Raw genomic sequence first — 22,003 nt, 5'->3', positions numbered from 1 at the left:
CTTAACGCCCAGCCGACCACGAAGGGCCATATCAGGGCGGTGCTGCTTTGACATATAACGTGCGCCACACACAAGACAGAAGTCGCAGCACAGGCTTCATGTCTCACCCAGTCACATTATTCTGACACCGGACCAACCAGTCCTAGCACTAACCCCATAATGCCAGACGCCAGGCGGAGCAGCCACTAGATTGCCAATTTTAAAGTCTTAGGTATGACCCGGCCGGGGTTCGAACCCACGACCTCCCGATCACGGGGCGGACGCCTTACCACTAGGCCAACCGTGCCGGTGTAGGATCCGGTCCGGTCCCCCCTCTGAAGTAGTCCCCCGGGGGACCAATTCGTGGCAAAAACTGCTCTATAATGGTCCCCCCTTAGACATCCAGCCTCGTTGTTCTTAGGCATTCAAGCCATTTTCAATCTATATCTTCGTCCGGTATTATGTAGTGCACAGACAGCAATCTCTTTGTTTGACTATATTTTGCAGAACATAAAATAGATCTGATTTATAATGCCGTTCAAAAGAAAAATGACATGAAATAAAATGAATAATAAATAAATACTGATAAGAAGAAATGAAACCAGTCTCTGATTCTTTCCTTTCTTTTCTCTAAAATTGCTGGTAACATTACTAACATTGTAACAAGAAAAACGAGGCTGGATGTCTAAGGGGGGACCATTATAGAGCAGTTTTTGCCACGAATTGGTCCCCCGGGGGACTACTTCAGAGGGGGGACCGGACCGGATCCTACACCGGTAGTCATACTGTTAAAGATGAGTGTGTAGTGCAGACGTCCACATGAGAAAAGTAGTCTTTAAATTCTTCACTGACATCGTCTCCAAAAAACAACCCCAAAAAACAAGGGATAAGTGATCCGTTGAAACCATGGGACATTGGGCATGGATGGACATAGTTTAAAACAAAACAAAACACTACCACCACCACCACCTCCACCACCACCAACAACAAAACAACAACAACAACAAAAACCAATAACAACAATAACAACAGAAATCATCTATGAGTGAAACATGCATATTGAATAGATATGTCATTCATTAATATTTTCGTCGAATTAACCAAGTTTGTTTTTGGAATGGGCAGTGCGAGTTTAGGAAATGTGAGTAGAGCCAACACCGTAAAAAAAAAAGGTGTACTAAAGCAAATGGAATAAATGAGAGAGAGAGAGAGAGAGAGAGAGAGAGAGAGAGAGAGAGAGAGAGAGAGAAAGATAGAGAGAGAGACAGAGAGAGAGAGAGAGAGCTTCTACATCCCCACCCCACCCCCCCCCGCACCCCGCAGTACCACCCACCCCTTCCCCCCCCCACACACATTTAGTTAAAAATAATCCGTAGACTAACCTTCACGGCGTCATTGCACATCAGCTTTTCATTGACCTTGGGAGGACTGTTTCGAAAGTAACCATCCTCAAGGTCGAACTTGGTGAAGGTCAACTTGATCCGGCTTCCTTGGCTGACCTTGATCTTCCACAGACAGTCCTGGTCGCTAGGATACTGTTTGATGTTCCAGCCCGGACTGCTAAGACTCCCGCTCCATGACGTCAGAGATATTGGACTATCACCCAGCTGACACGCTGCGTTTGCTCCTGAACAGAGAAGAGGGGTGGGAGGGGGCATTGTTTAAAGACACGTTCCTTCTCGTGAAAACTTCTAATTCTGCTCGCCATCTGAGATCTTGTCAGTCTCTTACAAACATTACAAATATAATTCATCAATGAATTCCAACTGCGCGCAGACAGCACAAAGGTTGGCGATTAATTTTTGGTACGTGACTAATTGGAGGGATGGTATGATTCCATAAAAAAAAAAAGGCTGACCAGATCTGAGACGGTGAGCTGTACATGCTTTCAAACCAAGTAAGAAACGAACAAATAGCACTGTAAAGACTCGTGAAAGCAGGACATAAAGAACAGTGTAGACGGTTCGACCCAACATCTCAGAAATGGCCGGGCTTTCATATCGGATAATTAAACAGCATTCTTTCACTTGAACACATGACCGCCACGGTTGGCCTAGTGGTAAGGAGTCCGCCCCGTGATCGGAAGGTCGTGGGTTCGAACCCCGGCCGGGTCATACCTAAGACTTTAAAATTGGCAATCTAGTGGCTGCTCCGCCTGGCGTCTGGCATTATGGGGTTAGTGCTAGTGGTCCGGTGTCAGAATAATGTGACTGGGTGAGACATGAAGCCTGTGCTGCGACTTCTGTCTTGTGTGTGGCGCACGTTATATGTCAAAGCAGCACCGCCCTGATATGGCCCTTCGGCTGGGCGTTAAACAAACAAACAGACTTGAACACATTCCAAAACTCAACAGTTTTGCTGGAAGGACGATATCATTCATCTGTTTGAGGCAGTAGAGCTTTTGAGAAAAAACGTATTGTAATGCTATACAGTGTACTCAGCGTGTATAAAACAAACAAATAAACAAACAAATAAACAAAGAAACACACACAAAGAAGCAAGCAAACAAACCAACGAACAAACAAACATATAAACTAATAACCAACCAACCGAACCTAACATACAGACACGCAACCCCACAGAAACCAACCAAACAAACCAACCAACCAACCAAACAAACACACAACCAACCAACCAAACAAACACACAACCAACCAACCAACCAACCAACCAAACATACACACAAGCAAACAAACAAACAAGCAAACAAACAACAAACAAACAACAAACAAACACAATGTTATTAAACCTACATTTTTGACACTTATTGACTAATTTTGTACACAGTATGTTTACCTGTGCCAACAATCTCTTGAGAATTTCAACTCACCTAGAATGCAGAGAGCAAGTGATAGTAGGCTGAGCAGAAACTGCATGGTAAAGCACAGGTCTGCAACAGAAAGACAAGTCAACTTGTAATTGTTGCATGTGTATACAGTGTGGTATCTGTAAAATACAGACTTTCTTGTTCTATAATCTCATGAATATGACTATTTGTAACTATCCCCTATCTTTTCGTGCCAGTTTTTTCTCCGTTTTCTTTACGTAAATCCCAGGTATCCTGTCTGCCTTGACCAACGATTTTCAGCTTCTGATATTGCAAAATGCAAAATATGTTAACGTACAATTAAATACGAAAAATAGAGCGCAGCCTTGTTCTGATTGGTTGCTTCCCCTACAACGTCGGTTCACGCGCAGCCAACCAGCTTCTCGAGTGTTCCAATAAAAGAGACCGATTATCCAAGCTTTTTTGTTGTTGAATCATATCTATTCCACTTTAACACTGGTAGAAAGATCATGTTTGCCACCACAGATTCTACAAGGGATAAGAGCTTCGTTCCACTTGGATACTTATAGGTTACTCACTCCGAGTTCTGAATATCGTGCATATTTTCCCTAGGGTCGATTTTCAGGTATTAACGAGCCTCTGGCGAGGTAATACCTGTAAATCGACCCGAGGGGAAATATGCACGATATTCAGGACGAGGTGTGTAAGCTTTTTATCCCATTACTCCGACGTTTTCATTAAAAAAAAAACGAACTTTTTGACACAAACTCGGCGAGTGTCTGTTTAGGCCTACTGCTCATCAAACCTTCTGCCACCGAAAATCGTGTCATGATAATTATTCATGTGCGAAACGAGTCCCCTTTTGTCTTTTTGTTTCCAGGATTGTGCCGTTGAATGCATTTGATACTGTGCAGTTACCGGCCGGTTTAAGTCGGTTACCCGAGCTGGCATTCGTCAAAACTGCGAAAGACCGCATTCTGATAATCTTCGCTTCACAGCTAGCGACGGGAGAGAATGATACCCGAAGGGAAGTAACTCATTTTTGACCTGAGTTCAGGATTCGAAAGACCGCGTGTGTGATTTTACAAGCGATGAAGATGATTGCTGAGTTTGTGCTTATTCGAGCCTTTGTGCTTCAGTGTTCAAATTTGTATTACCTACTTCTTCAATCGTCTTTTACTGATTTAGGTGAGCCTAACTTTGATGTCTGCCGTTGTCTTAGGCCATTAGGTATCTGGGGGAAAACGGCGCACCACTGTCGAGTTGTTTTTATGCGGCAACGCATGTAGCCTAGTGGTCTCTGTATGTCCAAGATCCGACCTTCTTCGCCACCTTTTATTCTAACAGTATCACCAACTTTGAAAATGGCAATTTCCATGCTGGTCAACTTGAGCCGAAGATACTACATGTATAGCAAACGACAGATCCTGCAGCAGACGACAGGTCTGTAGCAGACGACTGATGAAACAGCCTTGTTCTATTGAACCATATTTAGCAATCAATGCTCTAAAAGCGATAACAAATGAACTAAACTATAAGCATACTGTTTTAGTGTAAGTTTTATTTTGTTGCTCAAGATTTTGAATCAGGATGCTCTTGGGATTGATCTAAGCGGTTGCCCATGAAGCGTACCTTGTTACGACTGACAACTTTACTAGAATTGTGCGCCTTGAATCACTGTGTGTCTCTGTCGCTCTCTCTCGTGCTCTCTGTCTCTCTCTCTCAGTCTCACCGCGTTGGACAACTCATAATCTTCACTCAGCTCTATTCACCCAAACAGATTATGTACATTCTTTGTTGTTTTCTTTATTTCTTCAATGATAATGTGTGTAGATCGTTAGCCAAACGTCAGTTCGATTTTTATACTGCAGAATATCTCAATCGTTTTGCTGAAAAAAGTAGTCCCCGAGTTAACGATAAATATGCAGATGACCTCTAAATTATTCAAATGTACTCTGAGATCAAAGACAATGACCAATGACAGGTGAGATCGAGACTCTGTTGTGATGGATACTCCATATGGTTGTGATGGATTATCCAGAATAATCCCCTCAACAGCTAACAGAGACAAAGAGGCAGGTCATGGGATGTATACCAATACTCAACCCGCTGCCTACTTTCTGTGCAGAGTAAGATTAGTATTATTATTTTTATTTTTATTTTTTACTTTTTTCGGGGAGGGGGGGGGGGGGGGGGGGGTGTAATTTCACAGACTGACTTAGATGTGAGCTACGAAATTATTTCAACAAAAACCTAACACAACAAGAAATTCCTCCGATAGGAAAAACACCCCCTATAAAGGGAAATAACCTTCTCAGTTGGTGGCAGTGAGAATGGTTATTTCCCTTTGACCAACGGGGGTGTGCCTCTATAAGTCGTTGTATAATTTTAATCCACCAATAACTCCCTAACCGTGTGTTTGACTGGTCCCAATTTTTGTAAGGACCGTCTCAGGAATGTATAGAACCTGTTCACCAAGTTTGGTGACGATCGGTCCGTTCATTCTTGAGATCTATATGCGAACACAAACAAACAAACAAACACATCGACCGAATCCTATACACACCAATAACTCCCTAACCGTGTGTTTGACTGGTCCCAATTTTTGTAAGGACCGTCTCAGGAATGTATAAAACCTGTTCACCAAGTTTGGTGACGATCGGTCCGTTCATTCTTGAGATCTATATGCGAACACAAACAAACAAACACATGGACCGAATCCTATACACACCCCTATACCGGGGGTGTAAAAACTCTGCGAGGTATGCGGTGAGGCTGTAGTGTTTTGGGGCAAGTGTCTTATAAGCCTTAGGATGCTCATATTCCATGTACTAGTCTGGCGAGGTTCGTTGCGGCAGAATCGTTTACACCATAGGAAAGGTACCTTTACACGAGACTGATCGACTGACGTTCCTGTTGACTCGCAATTATTCCGCTATCGCTCTTGACTGATAATGGCTCACAGTGCTTACAGAGTAATGATCTTATCCATCAAACGAGATATTTGATACGGAATATATGAGACCATATTTGTGACCCTCCACCACGAAATGAGTCGCATGTCACCTCGCGCGGTTCTGCGCTAGGCTTAATACAAGTCCGGGGAGTGTCTGGTAACAGTGTGAGGGTCACCTTAGTCACAGGCTTATAACTCAAACAGTTTTCGCTCTTTTCTAAAACGGTTTTCACCATTGGATAGAGCATAAAAAACTCTTTAGAAAAATGGAAAAATATGAAAAGCATGCAAAGGTGACATGCGACTCATTCCGTGGTGGAGGGTCACATTTTGGACAAATATAAAAAAAAAATTCTTTCTGTCTGTCTGTCTTTCTTTTTTTCTTTTTTTCTTAATGTCTGTCTGTCTGTATGTCTGTCTGTCTGTCTATCTGTCTGTCTGTCTGTCTGTCTGTCTGTCTATCTATCTGTCTGTATGAATGTCTGTCTGTCTATCTGTCTGTCTGTCTGTCTGTCTGTCTATCTGTCTGTCTGTCTGTCTGTCTGTCTGTCTGTCTGTCTGTCTGTCTGTCTGTCTGTCGGTCTTCTTATTTTTGTATGCATGTACATGCATTTATTTATTTATATATTCACTTATTGATATATTGACATAATGCTATATTGATTGATTGATTGATTGATTGATTGATTGATTCATTGATTGATTCATTCATTCATTCATTCATTCATTCATGCATTGTTTAATGAACTTATTTTTGTTATTTACTTACTCACTGATGGAGGAAGCAACTTGAAATACGAATATTGAAAAGATATATCGCTCACCATTTGAATTGTTTATTTCGGACCAAGCGTTAGTTCACTATTACGCACGGAACACACCAAGTAACCATGCAGTAATATCAGAAGTGTGTGGGATGTTAGGCATTAGAATCATCAACACTGTCTCCTCACAAACGCAGTAACGTTCCAGAGATGTATATCGTACCGGTAAGAATCTAGCCAATTCAAATCTGGTTCGGCTCACATAACAACCAGAAACAGCGACTGACATATGCTAACATTCTGCTCAAAACACCTGTAATCCGAATTCGAAGAAGCGCTCTCCGCTGACTCCCAGCTCCTGTGGGCTAAAATCGGCTCACATAACAACCAGAAACAGCGACTGACATGCTAACACGATTCTGCTCAAAACACCTGTAATCCGACGAAGCGCTCACCGCTGACTCCAAGCTCCTGTGGGCTAAAATCGACTCACATAACCAGAAACAGCGACTGACATGCTAACACGATTCTGCTCAAAACACCTGTAATCCGAAGAAGCGCTCATCGCTGACTCCAAGCTCCTGTGGGCTAATATCGACTCACATAACAACCAGAAACAGCGACTGACATGCTAACACGATTCTGCTCAAAACACCTGTAATCCGAAGAAGCGCTCATCGCTGACTCCAAGCTCCTGTGGGCTAATATCGACTCACATAACAACCAGAAACAGCGACTGACATGCTAACATTCTGCTCAAAACACCTGTAATCCAGAGAAGCGCTCTCCGCTGACTCCAAGCTCCTGTGGGCTAAAATCGGCTCACATAACCAGAAACAGCGACTGACATGCTAACGTCCTGCTCAAAACACCTGTAATCCGAATTCGACTCCAAGCTCCTGTGGGCTAAAATCGGTCCTCTCACGCCGTGTGTGAGGTGCAAACAAAGGGAGGCAATGATCATTCACACCACGGAGCACGCCGAAGGATAAGCGGAGGTCCGGGGACTGACAAAGGGATGGATGTACGTCCTGCCCCCATGTTTACCCTCATCCCTCAACTCTGGCCGCCCCGCTCGCTGGTTTACTGTGTGGCCGGGGCTGCTGATGGGACAGTATTCGTACGGTGTTTACCACAAGAAAAGGGAAGTTTTGTACATGTACGGCCATACCATTAGTACAGAAAATTAGAAGTTTTGTAGGGCTTAGCCCCTCAAAACGAGAAGTTTTGTACTGATTTACCCCTAGAAAAGAGAAGTTTTGTATGACGTTACCCATAGAAAAGTGAAGTTTTGTACAGCCATTCCATTAGTACAGAGAATTAGAAGTTGTGTAGGGCTTAGCCCCTCAAAACGAGAAGTTTTGTACTGATTTACCCCTAGAAAAGAGAAGTTTTGTATGACGTTACCCATAGAAAAGTGAAGTTTTGTACAGCCATTCCATTAGTACAGAGAATTAGAAGTTGTGTAGGGCTTAGCCCCTCAAAACGAGAAGCTTCATACGAGTTACCCCTAGAAAAGAGAAGTTTTGTACAGCGTTAATATAACCTTAGTAACAAGAATAAGAAGTGTCGTCGGGGCGAAAAAAGAGAGGATTTGTATGGCGTTACCCATAGAAAAGGGAAGTTTTATACAGCCATATACCATTAGTAAAGAGAATTAGAAGTTTTGTATGACGTTACCCCTAGAAAAGATAAGTTTTGTACTGAGTTACCCCTAGAAAATATATTAAGTTTTGTATGACGTTACCCATAGAAAAGATAAGTTTTGTACAGCGTTAACCTTAGCAAAGAGTGAGAATAAGAAGTTTCGTAGGGGCGAAAAAAAGAGAGGATTTGTATGGCGTTACCCCTGGAAAAGAGAAGTTTTGTACAGCCATATACTATCAGTAAAGAGAATACGAAGTTTCGTAGGGCTTAGCCTCTTAAAAAAAAGAGAAGTTTTGTATGGCGTTACCCCTTGAAAAGAGAAATGTTGAATAGCGTTACCCTTAGTAGAAGGAATTAGAAGTCTCGTAATACTGAAATGTTGTGAATGGAGTTACCCTTAGAAAAGAGAAGTTGCGTGAGGCGTAAACCCCCGGGAAAGAAGTTTTGTATGGCGTAACCCTTTGTTTTGTTGTTTTAAGTTTTTGTTTTTACGGCGTTTACCCTGAAAAAGAGATGTTGTTACGGCATTTCCTCTAAAGGAGAGTTTTGCACGGCGTTAACTCCAGCAAAGAGAAGTTTTGTACCGCGTTACTCCTAGAAGAGACACATCTTGTACGGAGTTACTCTTGGAAAAGAGAAGCCCAGATTTGGGGACGTAAGCAAACTGCTTTCTTAAGTAAGTCATCCTTGAGTATGGTTTTTGATCCCAATGAAAGTAGCGCGACCGAATATGATTTCCAGACTTCAGCGCTGAAAGTCCACAAAATGGGGCACTCGCCTTTGGCTAGTACTTCTCATAATTTACTAGCCAGAGAACAAATTTTACTTGCCGAACCAACCATTTCAATTCAGTGTTTCAGCAACTTTACTCGCCTTTGGCGAGTTGATTAACAATTCTACTCGCCATTTGTGACCCTCCCCCACGGATCGGAATGAGTCGCATGTCACCTTTGCATGATTTTCATATTTTTACATTGTCATAAAGAGTTTTTTATGCTCTATCCAGTGGTGAAAACCGTTTTAGAAAAGAGCAAAACTGTTTGAGTTATAAGCCTGTGACTAAGGTGACCCACACACTGTTACCAGACACTCCCCGGACTAAGCCTTGCGCAGAACCGCGCAAGGTGGCATGCGACTCATTTCGTGGTGGAGGGTCACATTTACAGATTTCTACTCGCCATGGCGAGTAAAATACTCGCCACTTTCAGGCCTGGACTTCCGTTCAACTGATGCTTAAATAGCATTTATCAAGTGTCTTTTTGGAAACAAAATAAAAGACACCACCACCAATCCACCAAAATCAGCGACAAAACGGCCGATAAAATATCTTTTTAAGCTCGTTACAAACCTAGATGACAAGTACCATTCAATTAAGCGGAAATTACTTTATAACGGAGTGATGGCTGGGTATCGCAAAGGCAAATAAAGGCATGCCATAATGGATGTTGAATGAATCTTGCGTCAAATTGTATTTTTACTATTATACATCAACATGCTCATTCTCCATGCCTTTTGAAATACCATCTTTTGGAGAATTGTTGAAAAACGATTTTTATTACAATATGATGTGATTGACAATTCTTGGCCTTTAGGTTTGATATTGGTGTATGTGTGTGTGTGTGTGTGTGTGTGTGTGTGTGTGTGTGTGTGTGTGTGTGTGTGTGTGTGTGTGTGAGTGTGTGTGTGTGTGTGTGTGTGTGTGAGGAGGAGTCTTGCAGATCTAGATTTACCCATTCGTCAGTTCTCAGTTCAAATGTATGTCATCTTTGTAAAGATACGTTATAAAAAAGCAGTTTTCATTAAAATAAAATCTGTATCTCTCCCTCCCCCCTCTGTCTCTGTCTGTCTCTGTCTGTCTATCTGTCCGTCTGTCCGTCTGTCTGTCTGTCTGTCTCTCTCTCTCTCTCTCTCTCTCTCTCTCTCTCTCTCTCTCTCTCTCTCTCTCTCTCTCTCTCTCTCTCTCTCTTCCCTTCTTTCCATTCGTATTCTTATCTTCTCTCTGTTTCTTCAAACACTCCTCCTATTCCTTTCTTCACAGTAATGCTCCGACCCGCTTATCCCCCTACTAACACCCTGGCACCTAACGCGTCCCGTGTCTATTTATGCGCATGGTGTCCGCTTCATGCTCTGCTTTCTTTTCCCACCCGTCGGGTACCTGTACCCGCCAGTCATTTCGGGTGGCTCTCTGCCACGAAGAGGGCTTGTAGTTGTGTGTACCCATGGTGGGGTGCATATACCCGACCAGAGAACAAGAAACGCTCCACATTTGATGGCTTGCTTGAACTGCTGGGTGGTCGAAATGTTACAGCGAAGAACGAACATTTTGGCTTGAATGAAGATGAGCGATATAAAGTCAGCTGGGTGCATATTTTGCCACCTATTATTAAAAGTTGATTTGATGCAGTAATTCTTTGTTGAAAAACAAAATCTTCAAGACAACATCAACAAAGTCAACAACAACAACAACAACAACAACAACAACAACAACACCAACACCAACACCAACAACAACGACATTCAAGCTTTTTTAAATTCAATGAATGAAAATACGAGCAAAGAGAAAACCAAAATAGTCAACATATCAAATAAGATTATTCCTCAAGACGAACGCCAAGAAGAAGATTCCCCATGACTTCGAATTGTCTGTTAAGGCACATATTTAACTCAGTGTGTCAGTCATCAAGAGCTTCACGACCACAGACGCAAAAACGAAAATAACGAAACGCATTACGCCTTTGCGCACGCTCTTTCAGTTTCCCATTGTCGTGCACAAAACGTTGGTTGCCAACAGAAGATGTCCAAGCATGATTTCTTTTGATTCCTTTTCATGCAGTATTAGGGCCACAAAGGCACAGGGACGTCGCGTCTGACTGCTAAATCTGCCACCTTCCAGGCCGTGCAAACAGTTCACACGATTCTGAATAATAAGTCACTTGAATCACTTGTGTTATATTTTCCGCTTCTGTTTGTAATTCGTGTAACGTCTCTCTCCCCCCCCCCCCCTCTCCCCCCCCCCTCTCTCTCCCCCCCCCCCCCCTCTCTCTCTCTCTCTCTCTCTCTCTCTCTCCCCCCCCCCTCCTTCCTCTATCTTCCTCCCCCTCTCGTTGTTATCTCTCTCTGTCTCTCTACCTCTATCAGTCTCTCGCTCTGTCTCTCCTCGCCTTATCTCCCATGCTGTCTCTCTCTGTCTCTCTTCCTCTTTCTGTGACTGTCGCTGTCTCTGTCTGTCTTTCTCTGTCTGTCTGTCTGTCTGTGTCGCTCTCTCTCTCACTCTCTCTCTCTCTCTCTCTCTCTCTCTCTCTCTCTCTCTCTCTCTCTCTCTCTCTCTCTCTATCTCTCTCTGTCTCTCTCTCTGTCTCTCCCTCTCTCTGTCTCTCTCTCTCGGTCTGTCTCTCTCTATTTCTTTTTATCTCTTCTGTCGTAAACATTGTACCTATGATGCTTTGCTTGGGTCATTATTTTGTTTCACTGATTGACCATTTAATCAAAATAGTGTGAAGAACACTACCTTTTTATATTTAGTCAAGTTTTGACTAAATATTTTAACATCGAGGGGGAATCGAAACGAGGGTCGTGGTGTATGTGCGTGTGTGTGTCTGTCTGTCTGTCTGTGTGTGTGTGTAGAGCGATTCAGACTAAAGTACTGGACCGATCTTTATGAAATTTGACATGAGAGTTCCTGAGTATGAAATCCCCGAACGTTTTTTTCATTTTTTTGATAAATGTCTTTGATGACGTCATATCCGGCTTTTCGTGAAAGTTGAGGCGGCACTGTCACGCCCTCATTTTTCAACCAAATTGGTTGAAATTTTGGTCAAGTAATCTTCGACGAAGCCCGGACTTCGGTATTGCATTTCAGCTTGGTGGCTTAAAAATTAATTAATGACTTTCGTCATTAAAAATCTGAAAATTGTAAAAAAAAATAAAAATTTATAAAACGATCCAAATTTACGTTTATCTTATTCTCCATCATTTGCTGATTCCAAAAACATATAAATATGTTATATTCGAATTAAAAACAAGCTCTGAAAATTAAATATATAAAAATTATTATCAAAATTAAATTGTCCAAATCAATTTAAAAACACTTTCATCTTATTCCTTGTCGGTTCCTGATTCCAAAAACATATAGATATGATATGTTTGGATTAAAAACACGCTCAGAAAGTTAAAACAAAGAGAGGTACAGAAAAGCGTGCTATCCTTCTTAGCGCAACTACTACCCCGCTCTTCTTGTCAATTTCACTGCCTTTGCCATGAGCGGTGGACTGACGATGCTACGAGTATACGGTCTTGCTGAAAAATGGCATTGCGTTCAGTTTCATTCTGTGAGTTCGACAGCTACTTGACTAAATATTGTATTTTCGCCTTACGCGACTTGTTTAAAAATCTGTACAGACTTTGTAAAGGTTGCTCTCATAATCAATTTTATTCTGTTGTGGAATCCAATAGTCATAACCCTTTCTCACTCCACACAGAAAGCACCGATACGGTGGACTTTTGGTGTGGAAATAAGTTAAAGAATGCTCTTATCTCGTCTGAGCTTGAACAACATTTAAATGTGCGGTCATGAACAGGATCGTTTACACGTACACGAGCACGACTGTACCTTTAGTCAAAAAGAGAAAAGAAAAAAACAAGTCGCGTGAAGCGATATAAAAACATTTAGTCAAGATCAACACCACAAATCAGTCATCGCCGAGACTACATTCAGATAGTATCGACTAACCATACTGAAGACCGTGACGGGTCACGCTCACCACCGCGAAGCACGCGTCCGTAGAACTTACTGAAGCTATTTTCTTTCATTCTGAGCACATTTTTAGAGTAAACATGACATATCTATATATTTTTGAATTTAAGAGAAGATGAGGAATACAATGCAATCAATTTTAAATCTGTTTGCGAAAAATCGATTTTAATGACAACTTTAATGAGCAAACTCATTAATTAATTTTTAAGCCTCCAAGCTGAAATGCAATACCAAAGTCCGGGCTTCGTCGAAGATTACTTGACAAAATGTCAACCAATTAGCTTAAAAAATTAAGGCGTGACAGTTCCGCCTCAACTTTCACAAAAGCCGGATATGACGTCATCAAAGACATTTATCGAAAAAATGAAAAATTGTGTGGGGATATCATTCCCAGGAACTTTCATGTGAAGTTTCATGAAGATCGGTCCAATAGTTTTCTCTGAATAGCTCTACACATACACACACACAGACACACAGACACACACACATACATACACCATGACCCTCATCTCGATTCCCCCTCTATGTTAAAACATTAAGTCAAAACTTGACTAAATGTAAAAAGAAGAAGTTTAAAGAAAAAAGACGCCAATCATCTCTTCCTCCTTGACCTTTCTCCGAAAAGACACCTCGTTTACCTTTCACACCACCAGCCCTCTCAACAGCCCACCATCTTGGCTTCTCGCGTCCAACATGGCGCGCGGGACGTTGACATTTGCACGATGGCCTCCCGGCAATAGAGCGAGGGGTGCATTTCTTTGTGAAGGGAGGAAACACAGCCTGGCCCTTTGTGACCGTTATCGGGACCTGAGGGTTAGCACCTCCCTACCAATCAAGGTACACAACGACAAAGGTGGAAGAGGCAGTCAGGTGATTGCTAACGAACTAGTTTCGGCGAACAAGTCGCGAGTCTCCACGTTGTTCGAGATCTCCTTTTTGCAACAAATCAACCTGTACGATTATGATGGGTAGAAGCTACGCATGCGTAGTTCAATTATCGCGAGATTTTGCGTGAATGAGGGCTTTCAAAAATTTAGCTAGGCATGCGCAGCCGAATTATCGCGAGATTTCGCGGGAATGAGTGTTTAAAAATTCCTCTATGATGCATCTGCCGTCGGCCATGATGGGTCATTATCCCAGAATGCGTTGCGAGTATGCATAACTATGCATGTTTATTGATTGGCGTCGACCAGTGCGAGAGTTTCTTCTCTCTTGAGTAGAAAGTAAATTATTACGTACAGTATTGAGTTCAGTGTTTGCCAGCTCCACACGCAATAATCTGGTATAGTTCCAGCTCACAATTAATGTGGAAAGTAAGGTAAGGTAAGGTAAGGTAAGGTAAGGTAAGGTAAGGTAAGGTAAGGTATGGTATGGTAAGGTAAGGTAAGGTAAGGTAAGGTAAGGTAAGGTAAGGTAAGGTTAGGAATGGTAAGGTAAGGTAATGTAAGGTAAAGTAAGTTAAGGTAAGGTAAGGTAAGGTAGGGTAAGGTAAGGTAAGGTAGGGTAGGGTAAGGTAGGGTAGGGTAGGGTAAGGTAAGGTAAGGAAAGGTAAGGTAAGGTAAGGTTTTGTTTGTTTGTTTGCTTAACGCCCAGCCGACCACGAAGGGCCATATCAGGGCGGTGTAAGGTAAGGTAAGGTAAGGTAAGGTAAGGTAAGGTAAGGTAAGGTAAGGTAAGGTAAGGTAAGCTGAGGTATCATACAGTCCTGTGAGGTTATAAACCCTCTCGGAAATTCGGGCTGCCTAATTATTGGGGAAAACAAGCTGCCACACAGTACGGCGCTACCCAATGTCTTTTGCATGTGTTCCTCTTTTCAAGCCCTGAGACTTTCCCTGTGAACTTGGCATCGTTATCGTGAGCTTGTGTGCACACGGAAGTGTTTGGACACCGAAGAGAGTCTGCACACAGTAGACTCTGGAAATATATCCCCTGTCGAACCCGGGATTCGAACTCACGCCGATAGCGACAAACTGGTTTCAAAGCCAGCGCCGCTACAGACAGAGCTATCTCCCCGACCCTAATGTGATTCTGAGTGTTATTCAAATGTCAAACATAAGAATGGCAGAATGAAATACCACGGGCTGGTAGTTGTATATGCAGACCAGCTCATTTTAGCCACGTACGTATGCGTTGCTGAATTATTGTCATATAGTGCGTGAATGAGCGATTGCAAAAAATTCTGCTACGCATCTGCCATCGGCCCTGATGGTTCATAGTCCCAGCATATTTGTTAAATGTTGTCGACCAGCACGAGAGCCCCTTCTATCTTGAGTAGTTTGCGTCCAGAAACTGTACTGGACTACGACTAATTAAAACATTCTAACACATTATTTCGGTTCTATTTTGTTCAGTTCGAAACGCAAGAGCGTCGATTTCTCTCCCGACTACCGTGATTTCGAGTGTGATTCAAATTGGACAACGCAAGCGTGGAAAAATGACATGTTGCAAGTTAGTTGTTACGAACCCTGTCTCTGACAAAATGCGATCGAACTGTCGCACCAACCGGTCAAGTTTATTTCATCAAAATTATGCGGGAGAAAATGTAAAACAAAAACATACAACAACAACAACAAAAACCGCAGGCGGTAGGAATTGTCTGTTTTTTTGTATTTTCGGCATTTTCAGATTTTACCGGTTTAATAACGGACATGTTCGGTCAAGATAATCCCAGGCAACAGTAGTACAATCAGACAAACCACAACATTTTCCAGGCAGGTGCTTGCTTCTTCATATATATATATATACAGTGTTAGTGGCACGCGGACCAAGTAGGTAGATTACTGACAGCTGATAACAGCTGGACCGAGGTTTGTTGGAGATGAAAGAATGCAAGTGAAAGACATCATTGACAGCTGCTCATGATAGGAGTATCGTAGGGTGTAAAATAGCTTATAATCTTCATGTAATCGTCTTCAGCACTTGCCTTTTCGCATGCCCTCGTCTTAGGGGAGATATAGACTTCATATTACACCTACGCTGACATGTCATACAACTTAGGTGTAATAATTATGAAGTGAGAATGATGAAAACGAATTGTACCCAGGATATTACGTGGGACATGATTTTTGCTTGTTTGTTTCTTTGTAAGTGTTTTGTTTGTTTGTATTGATTGTTTAAGGTCGACAAAGGCAAAAAGAGTTGACATTAACGAAGAGAAATCCGCTTGGGACATTAAAGTAGGGTGAATAGGCAAAGGACTGATAGTCCATGATTGTCCCCTTGGTCGGTTTTTACTTTTTTCTTTTCTTTTTTTGATATTGTTTCATCCGACTGTTGCTTGTAAAGTGCATCTTTGGTCATCAAAAACAAATGAAAAAGAGACACAATAAACTAATTAGCTTCCAAATAATACCAATATTAGCAAAGGTAATCTTTTATTTTTACTCAAATTACAAACACCAATAACTAATTTAGGCAAGGGCACATTTTGAAGCTGGTATTTCTGTGTGACTTTGGCGATTTGGTGAGCATAACCATGCAGTAGAAAGGGAAGAAGAAGAAGAAGGAAGAGGAGGAGGGGAGGAGGAGGAGGAGGAGGAAGAGGAGGAGGAGGAGGAGGAGGATTAGGTGGAAAAGAAAATAGTTTTTAAAGTTAAAAATTGCTATTGCTTCCCTTCGTTCTGATCGGCACGGTTGGCCTAGTGGTAAGGCGTCCGCCCCGTGATCGGGAGGTCGTGGGTTCGAACCCCCGCCGGGTCATACCTAAGACTTTAAAATTGGCAATCTAGTGGCTGCTCCGCCTGGCGTCTGGCATTATGGGGTTAGTGCTGGGACAGGTTGGTCCGGTGTCAGAATAATGTGACTGGGTGAGACATGAAGCCTGTGCTGCGACTTCTGTCTTGTGTGTGGCGCACGTTATATGTAAAAGCAGCACCGCCCTGATATGGCCCTTCGTGGTCGGCTGGGCGTTAAGCAAACAAACAAACAAACAAACCTTCGTTCTGCCATACCATGCAAATCCGAGCATCCATTTTTAAAGGAATGACTCAAGCCCAAAAGTTCAAGTGTGAATATGTTATGAAAACACTCTGAAAAACAAACAAAGAAAGAAGTGCCCACTGCATCAGGATTTAACATTTCTGGTTAATGACGGGTTTCACGGAATGTCAGAATGAGTCATTTAATAATTGCCAATGTTTTTTTGTTCAAAGTCCGCAGCCTGCGAAATGCATCCTACCCTTCTTTTAAAATTTGGAGTTCACATACAAATGATGGTTCTTTGACGCATCTAAAATATCCTCGATATAGAATTTTTCATTTGAAGATTTTTCTTTGATCTGAATATAATCAGTAATCCGACTTAAAACGTCAACTCAATCTTAGGAACCCCTTTTGCTTTGAAAGGTCACATTGACCTCTTAATATGCTATGATGTCACTTCTTTTCTTCTCAAAAGCGTGTGTTTGCTGTTCAAATATGGTATGTACATGAAGTTCAGACGCGTATTCCCTTTCCCTTGCCTCTCTGCGCCTAATCCGCATAATTATCTACGTCGTTACCAACCGCCGCCATTATACGCAGTATGTCTTATTTGCATTTGAACAGCGTCCATTAAAACCTTATCTGAAAAACGAGTATTTCCCTTGGTAGCTGAAATGTGTAATTGTTTTGTTTTTTTACATCAAAAGGAAATAATACCCCTCGTGCGCGGTGAATATGTGCTTATATTGTTTTGCAAAAAGTCGCTGACAGTAAATAAAAACATAAATTGATATATTTTCTATAACCATCGTCATACCCACTAGGCCCATTACATTTTGTTCTCTCTCTCTCTCTCTCTCTCTCTCTCTCTCTCTCTCTCTCTCTCTCTCTCTCTCTCTCTCTCTCTCTCTCTCTCTCTCTCTCTCTCTCTCCCTCTCTCTCTCTTTCCCTCTCTCTTTTTCTCTTGATCTCCCTCTCTCTCTCCCTTTTCCCTCTCTCTTTCTGTGTGTGTGTGTGTGTGTGTGTGTGTGTGTGTGTGTGTGTGTGTGTGTGTGTGTGTGTGTGTGTGTGTGTGTGTGTGTGTGTGTGTGTGTTTATTGGAGTCAATGTTTCACTTATTCGTCAGTTTCATCGAATTGGCATACACTTTTTTTCAAACTAAATTTTGTGAACTTCCTCCAACCATTCGACCCACAAAGCAACCACAAGAAACAAGCCGCTGATATCAGTTTTTCTTTTCATTACACCGGTCTATGATGGTGTTTTTTGTGTGTGTGTACTTTTGTCTGTCTGCCCTGTAGTTAGTTAGTTAGTTAGTTAGTTAGTTACTTTGTTAGTTAGTTAGTTAGTTATAGTTAGTTTGTTTATTTGTTTGTTTGTTTGTTTGTTTGTTCGTTTTTTTGTACTGTTTGTGTGTTAGTTAGTGTGTTTGTTTGTTTGTTTTTTGTTTTGTTTGTTTGTTTGTTTGTTCGTTTGTTCGTTTGTGTGATTGTCAGAATGATTATTTGTTCGTTCATTTCTATCCATTTTGTCGTTTTCTTCTTTATGATTGATGTAGCAGATAGTATACGAAAATAACAGTGGAGCTGTTACAATTTTTTAAAAATCAGAATCGCTGAGGGGAACAAAGGAAGGAGGGAGGAAATGAGATAGAGAGATACCGAGAGAGAGAGAGAGAGAGAGAGAGAGAGAGAGAGAGAGAGAGAGAGAGAGAGAGAGAGAGAGAGAAACAGACAGACAGACAGACAGAGACCATGTTCAGGTGGTTGACATATCTATACATACGAGTGTGTGATACGGTTTCAGTCCAGTAGCGTACTCGTTTACAATATTTTGTAATATCCTTGAATCAAAAGCATCGAGTTGATAGGAATATTCTGAGAAAAATAGAACGAAAGGATGGAATGAAGACAAAACATTCGGATGAGACGAAAAACCGAGGTCTCTTCGTGTACACTACATTGGGGTGTGCACGTTAAAGATCCCACGATTGACAAAAGGGTCTTTCCTGGCAAAATTGTATAGGCATAGATAAAAAAAATGTCCATCAAAATACCCGTGTGACTTGGAATAATAGGCCGTGAAAAGTAAGATAATTATGCGCCGAAATGGCTGCGATCTGCTGGCCGATGTGAATGCGTGATATATAATTGTGTAAAACAATTCCATCTCACACGGCATACATAAATCCCTGCGCCTTGAATATGTGCGCGATATAAATTGCATAAAATAAAAATTAAAAAATTAAAAAATAAATCCCTGCGCTTAGAACTGTATCCACGGAATACGCGCGATATAAGCCTCATATTGATTGATTGATTGATTGAAAACATTTAAAGACACAAAACAAAACAAAAATCAAAAGGGAAAGAAAGAAAAAAAAAACTACGAGCAGCAGCAGCAACACCAACAACAGCAGCAACACACAAGCAAATAAGCACACATACCTTTGTTGTCTTTTTCAGGTACTGGATGAAGTAATATTCCTTGTAAACCAGTTGTATTCTCCACTCCGCTTCACCAGCATGATGCTAACAAGTGTAAGTCACAAGTTTATCTCTCATTATTTGCTCAACGTTTCCCTACAATTTCCCACACTCCTTCTATACAGTACCACTACCACACTGATGTAACCCTCCCGAATTTCAAAACCTCTCCTCAGTAATGTCACTTTTCACTTCTTCAGCACAGCGAAAACCTTCACTTCTCTCCATCCGCAGCAAACAAGAGTTCACATCCGAAAATCCTCGTGTTTTGAGTTCTGTTGGGGAGGGGGAGGGATGACAAGAAGAATTCTAAACGAAGTTTGAGTATTTTCAAGTTGCGCAGAGTAGATGCGCGCAGGGCGAAAGTGGTATACCCAGTTTAATGAGGTGGGAGGTGGAGTGCGTGAGCGCACTCGCAGTGTCATCGGGGCAACCGGGGGATGCGAAGCTGAATAAAGCACTTACCCGGGGTACTTACAGTTGTAATCTCGATTTCCTTAGCTCGACCCTCCCCGGATTTCCATGTACATACGGAAGACTCGGGAACGGAGAGAGAGAGAGAGAGAGAGAGAGAGAGAGAGAGAGAGAGAGAGAGAGAGAGAGAGAGAGAGAGAGAGAGAGAGAGAGAGAGAGAGAGAGAGAGAGAGAGGGGGGGGGGGGGGGTGGGAGAGACGGAGAGAGAAAGAGAGAGAGCGAGAGAGAGAGAGAGAGAGACAGACAGACAGACAGACAGACAGACAGACAGACAGACAGACAGACAGACAGACAGACATACAGACAGACATACAGACAGACATACAGACAGACACAGAGCGACAGACAACGAGACAGACAGACAGACTGACGGACAGAGAGAGAGAGAGAGAGAGAGAGAGAGAGAGAGAGAGAGAGAGAGAGAGAGAGAGAGAGAGAGCGAGAGAGAGAGAGAGAGAGAGAGAGAGAGAGAGAGAGAGAGAGAGAGAGAGAGAGAGAGAACGAACGAACTAACGAACTTTATTACTCAAGGATGGAGATTTTAGGCTGACGCCTAGTCTTACAATCTGTCCCTGCTAAACTAAGACATAAAAATAGAGACAATAAAAGGACAATCATCAATCAAGAGAGAGACGTAAGACGTAAGACATTTTATTGATTAAACACACAAGGTTCATTTCAACGGGGTGTGGGGAGGGGGGGGGGGGTCAGTAATACATGCCGTGTGTTTGTATTTATGGACAATCAACCGGTTTTATCTCTTTCTCTCTAACATATACTCACACGAACGCACGCACGCTCTCACTCTCTCTCACTCTCTCTCTCTCTTAAACCTAAAGACATATCCAGCGCATGAATTAACAATATGGGTAGGTGCCACGACAAACAAGTTTACAGTGCTAACATACATTATCGGTTTTCAATCATGCTCTATCGTTCCACAGCACAAACTCTCTCTCTCTCTCTCTCTTTCTCTTTCTCTCTCTCTCTCTCTCTCTCTCTCTCTCTCTCTCTCTCTCTCTCTCTCTCTCTCTCTCTCTCCCTCTCTCCCTTTCTAACATACAAACATTTCCAGCGCAAAAATCAACAATTTGAATAGGTACAACAACAACACAAGACTAGTGTACTACACCAGCATACATTATTTGCAATCAAACCTGCTCTAACATTCCATGGCACAAACTATGTATAACACATCGCCGTCTCGTTCACCTGTTCCACATTGGGTAACTAGTCCAAAAAACGTTTCCTTTTTTGAAAAACACGATATAAGAATCTGGCCACATGCACCACTGAATCCCCTTTATCTACAGACATAACACGTATAATACTGTTCGCATCTTCACTCTGGTTTTTTTCTCTTAATATTTTGACATCAAGTCTATAATCACAATATCCTTTGCATACAAACAATACATGTTTCTCGTCTTCCACGTCCTCTCTGCATACAGGGCAAATCAAAAGGCCCGGTGTAGCAGTCTATTTTGAAGCAGCCCAGTTTGACCTGGAGGTCATTCTGGGCTAGCCCAGAATGACCTCCCGGTCATTCTAGGCTAGCCTATTTTGACCGGGAGGTCATTCTGGACTAGTCAGTTTTGACCCCCCCTAGTCAATTTTGACCCCCCCTGCAAACTTGAAGAATGAGTACATTAAGACCTTTAGAAACAATATGTATGCATATATGTATATAACTACATATATCTAAGGTTTGAGGGGGGGGTCATTCTGGGCTAGCCCAGAATGACCTCCCGTCAAAATCAACTAGCCCAGAATGACCCCCCGGTCAAAACTGACTAGGCCAGTCAGTTTTGACCCCCCCCCCTTTAAACTTCAAGAATAAGTACTTTAACTTTCTAAACCGAAATAAATGTAAATATGGACAATATTTGTTAGAAAAAGGATATTACAAGGAAAAAAAAAAAAAAAAAGTTTCCAAACTTCCCTTCGAACTTCAAGAATAAGTACACTAGGACCTCTCAAAACAAAACATACGCAAGCATGTATGCATCTATGCATCTCCCCAGGTTAGGGGGGGGGGGTCAAAATCAGCTAGCCCAGAATGACCCCCCCTTCAAAACTGACTAGGCCAGTCAGTTTTGACCTCCCCTTCAAACTTCAAGAATATGTACTTTAGGGCCTTTTAAAACAAAGTATATGTATATCTGCACACTATTTGTTGGAGAAATTTTTTTTTTTTTAAATCGGAAAAAAAACTTACTTAAAAAAAAAAGTGTT

The 22,003-nt window shown here is 42.1% G+C and overlaps 1 protein-coding gene across 1 annotated transcript in view; it reads right to left on the bottom strand.

Moving 5' to 3' along the window:
• LOC138969292 (adhesion G protein-coupled receptor L4-like) overlaps nt 1–19,585 on the bottom strand; it is a 52,889-nt gene extending 33,304 nt beyond the window's left edge. The window contains exons 1-3 of the mRNA XM_070342046.1: nt 19,256–19,585; nt 2,810–2,869; nt 1,362–1,606 (exon numbers count right to left, since the gene is read on the bottom strand). Of these exons, the coding sequence (XP_070198147.1) occupies nt 1,362–1,606; nt 2,810–2,855 (291 nt within the window). The 5' untranslated portion in view covers nt 2,856–2,869; nt 19,256–19,585. The remainder of the gene's footprint in view (nt 1–1,361; nt 1,607–2,809; nt 2,870–19,255) is intronic.
• Nucleotides 19,586–22,003: the final 2,418 nt, after the last annotated feature.

The sequence above is a fragment of the Littorina saxatilis genome, linkage group LG6 (genome assembly GCF_037325665.1).
Source record: "Littorina saxatilis isolate snail1 linkage group LG6, US_GU_Lsax_2.0, whole genome shotgun sequence".
Classification (NCBI taxonomy): Eukaryota; Metazoa; Mollusca; class Gastropoda; order Littorinimorpha; family Littorinidae; genus Littorina; species Littorina saxatilis.
The sequence above is the reverse complement of the archived record's forward strand: the minus strand, read 5'-3'. Positions and strand labels throughout refer to the sequence as shown.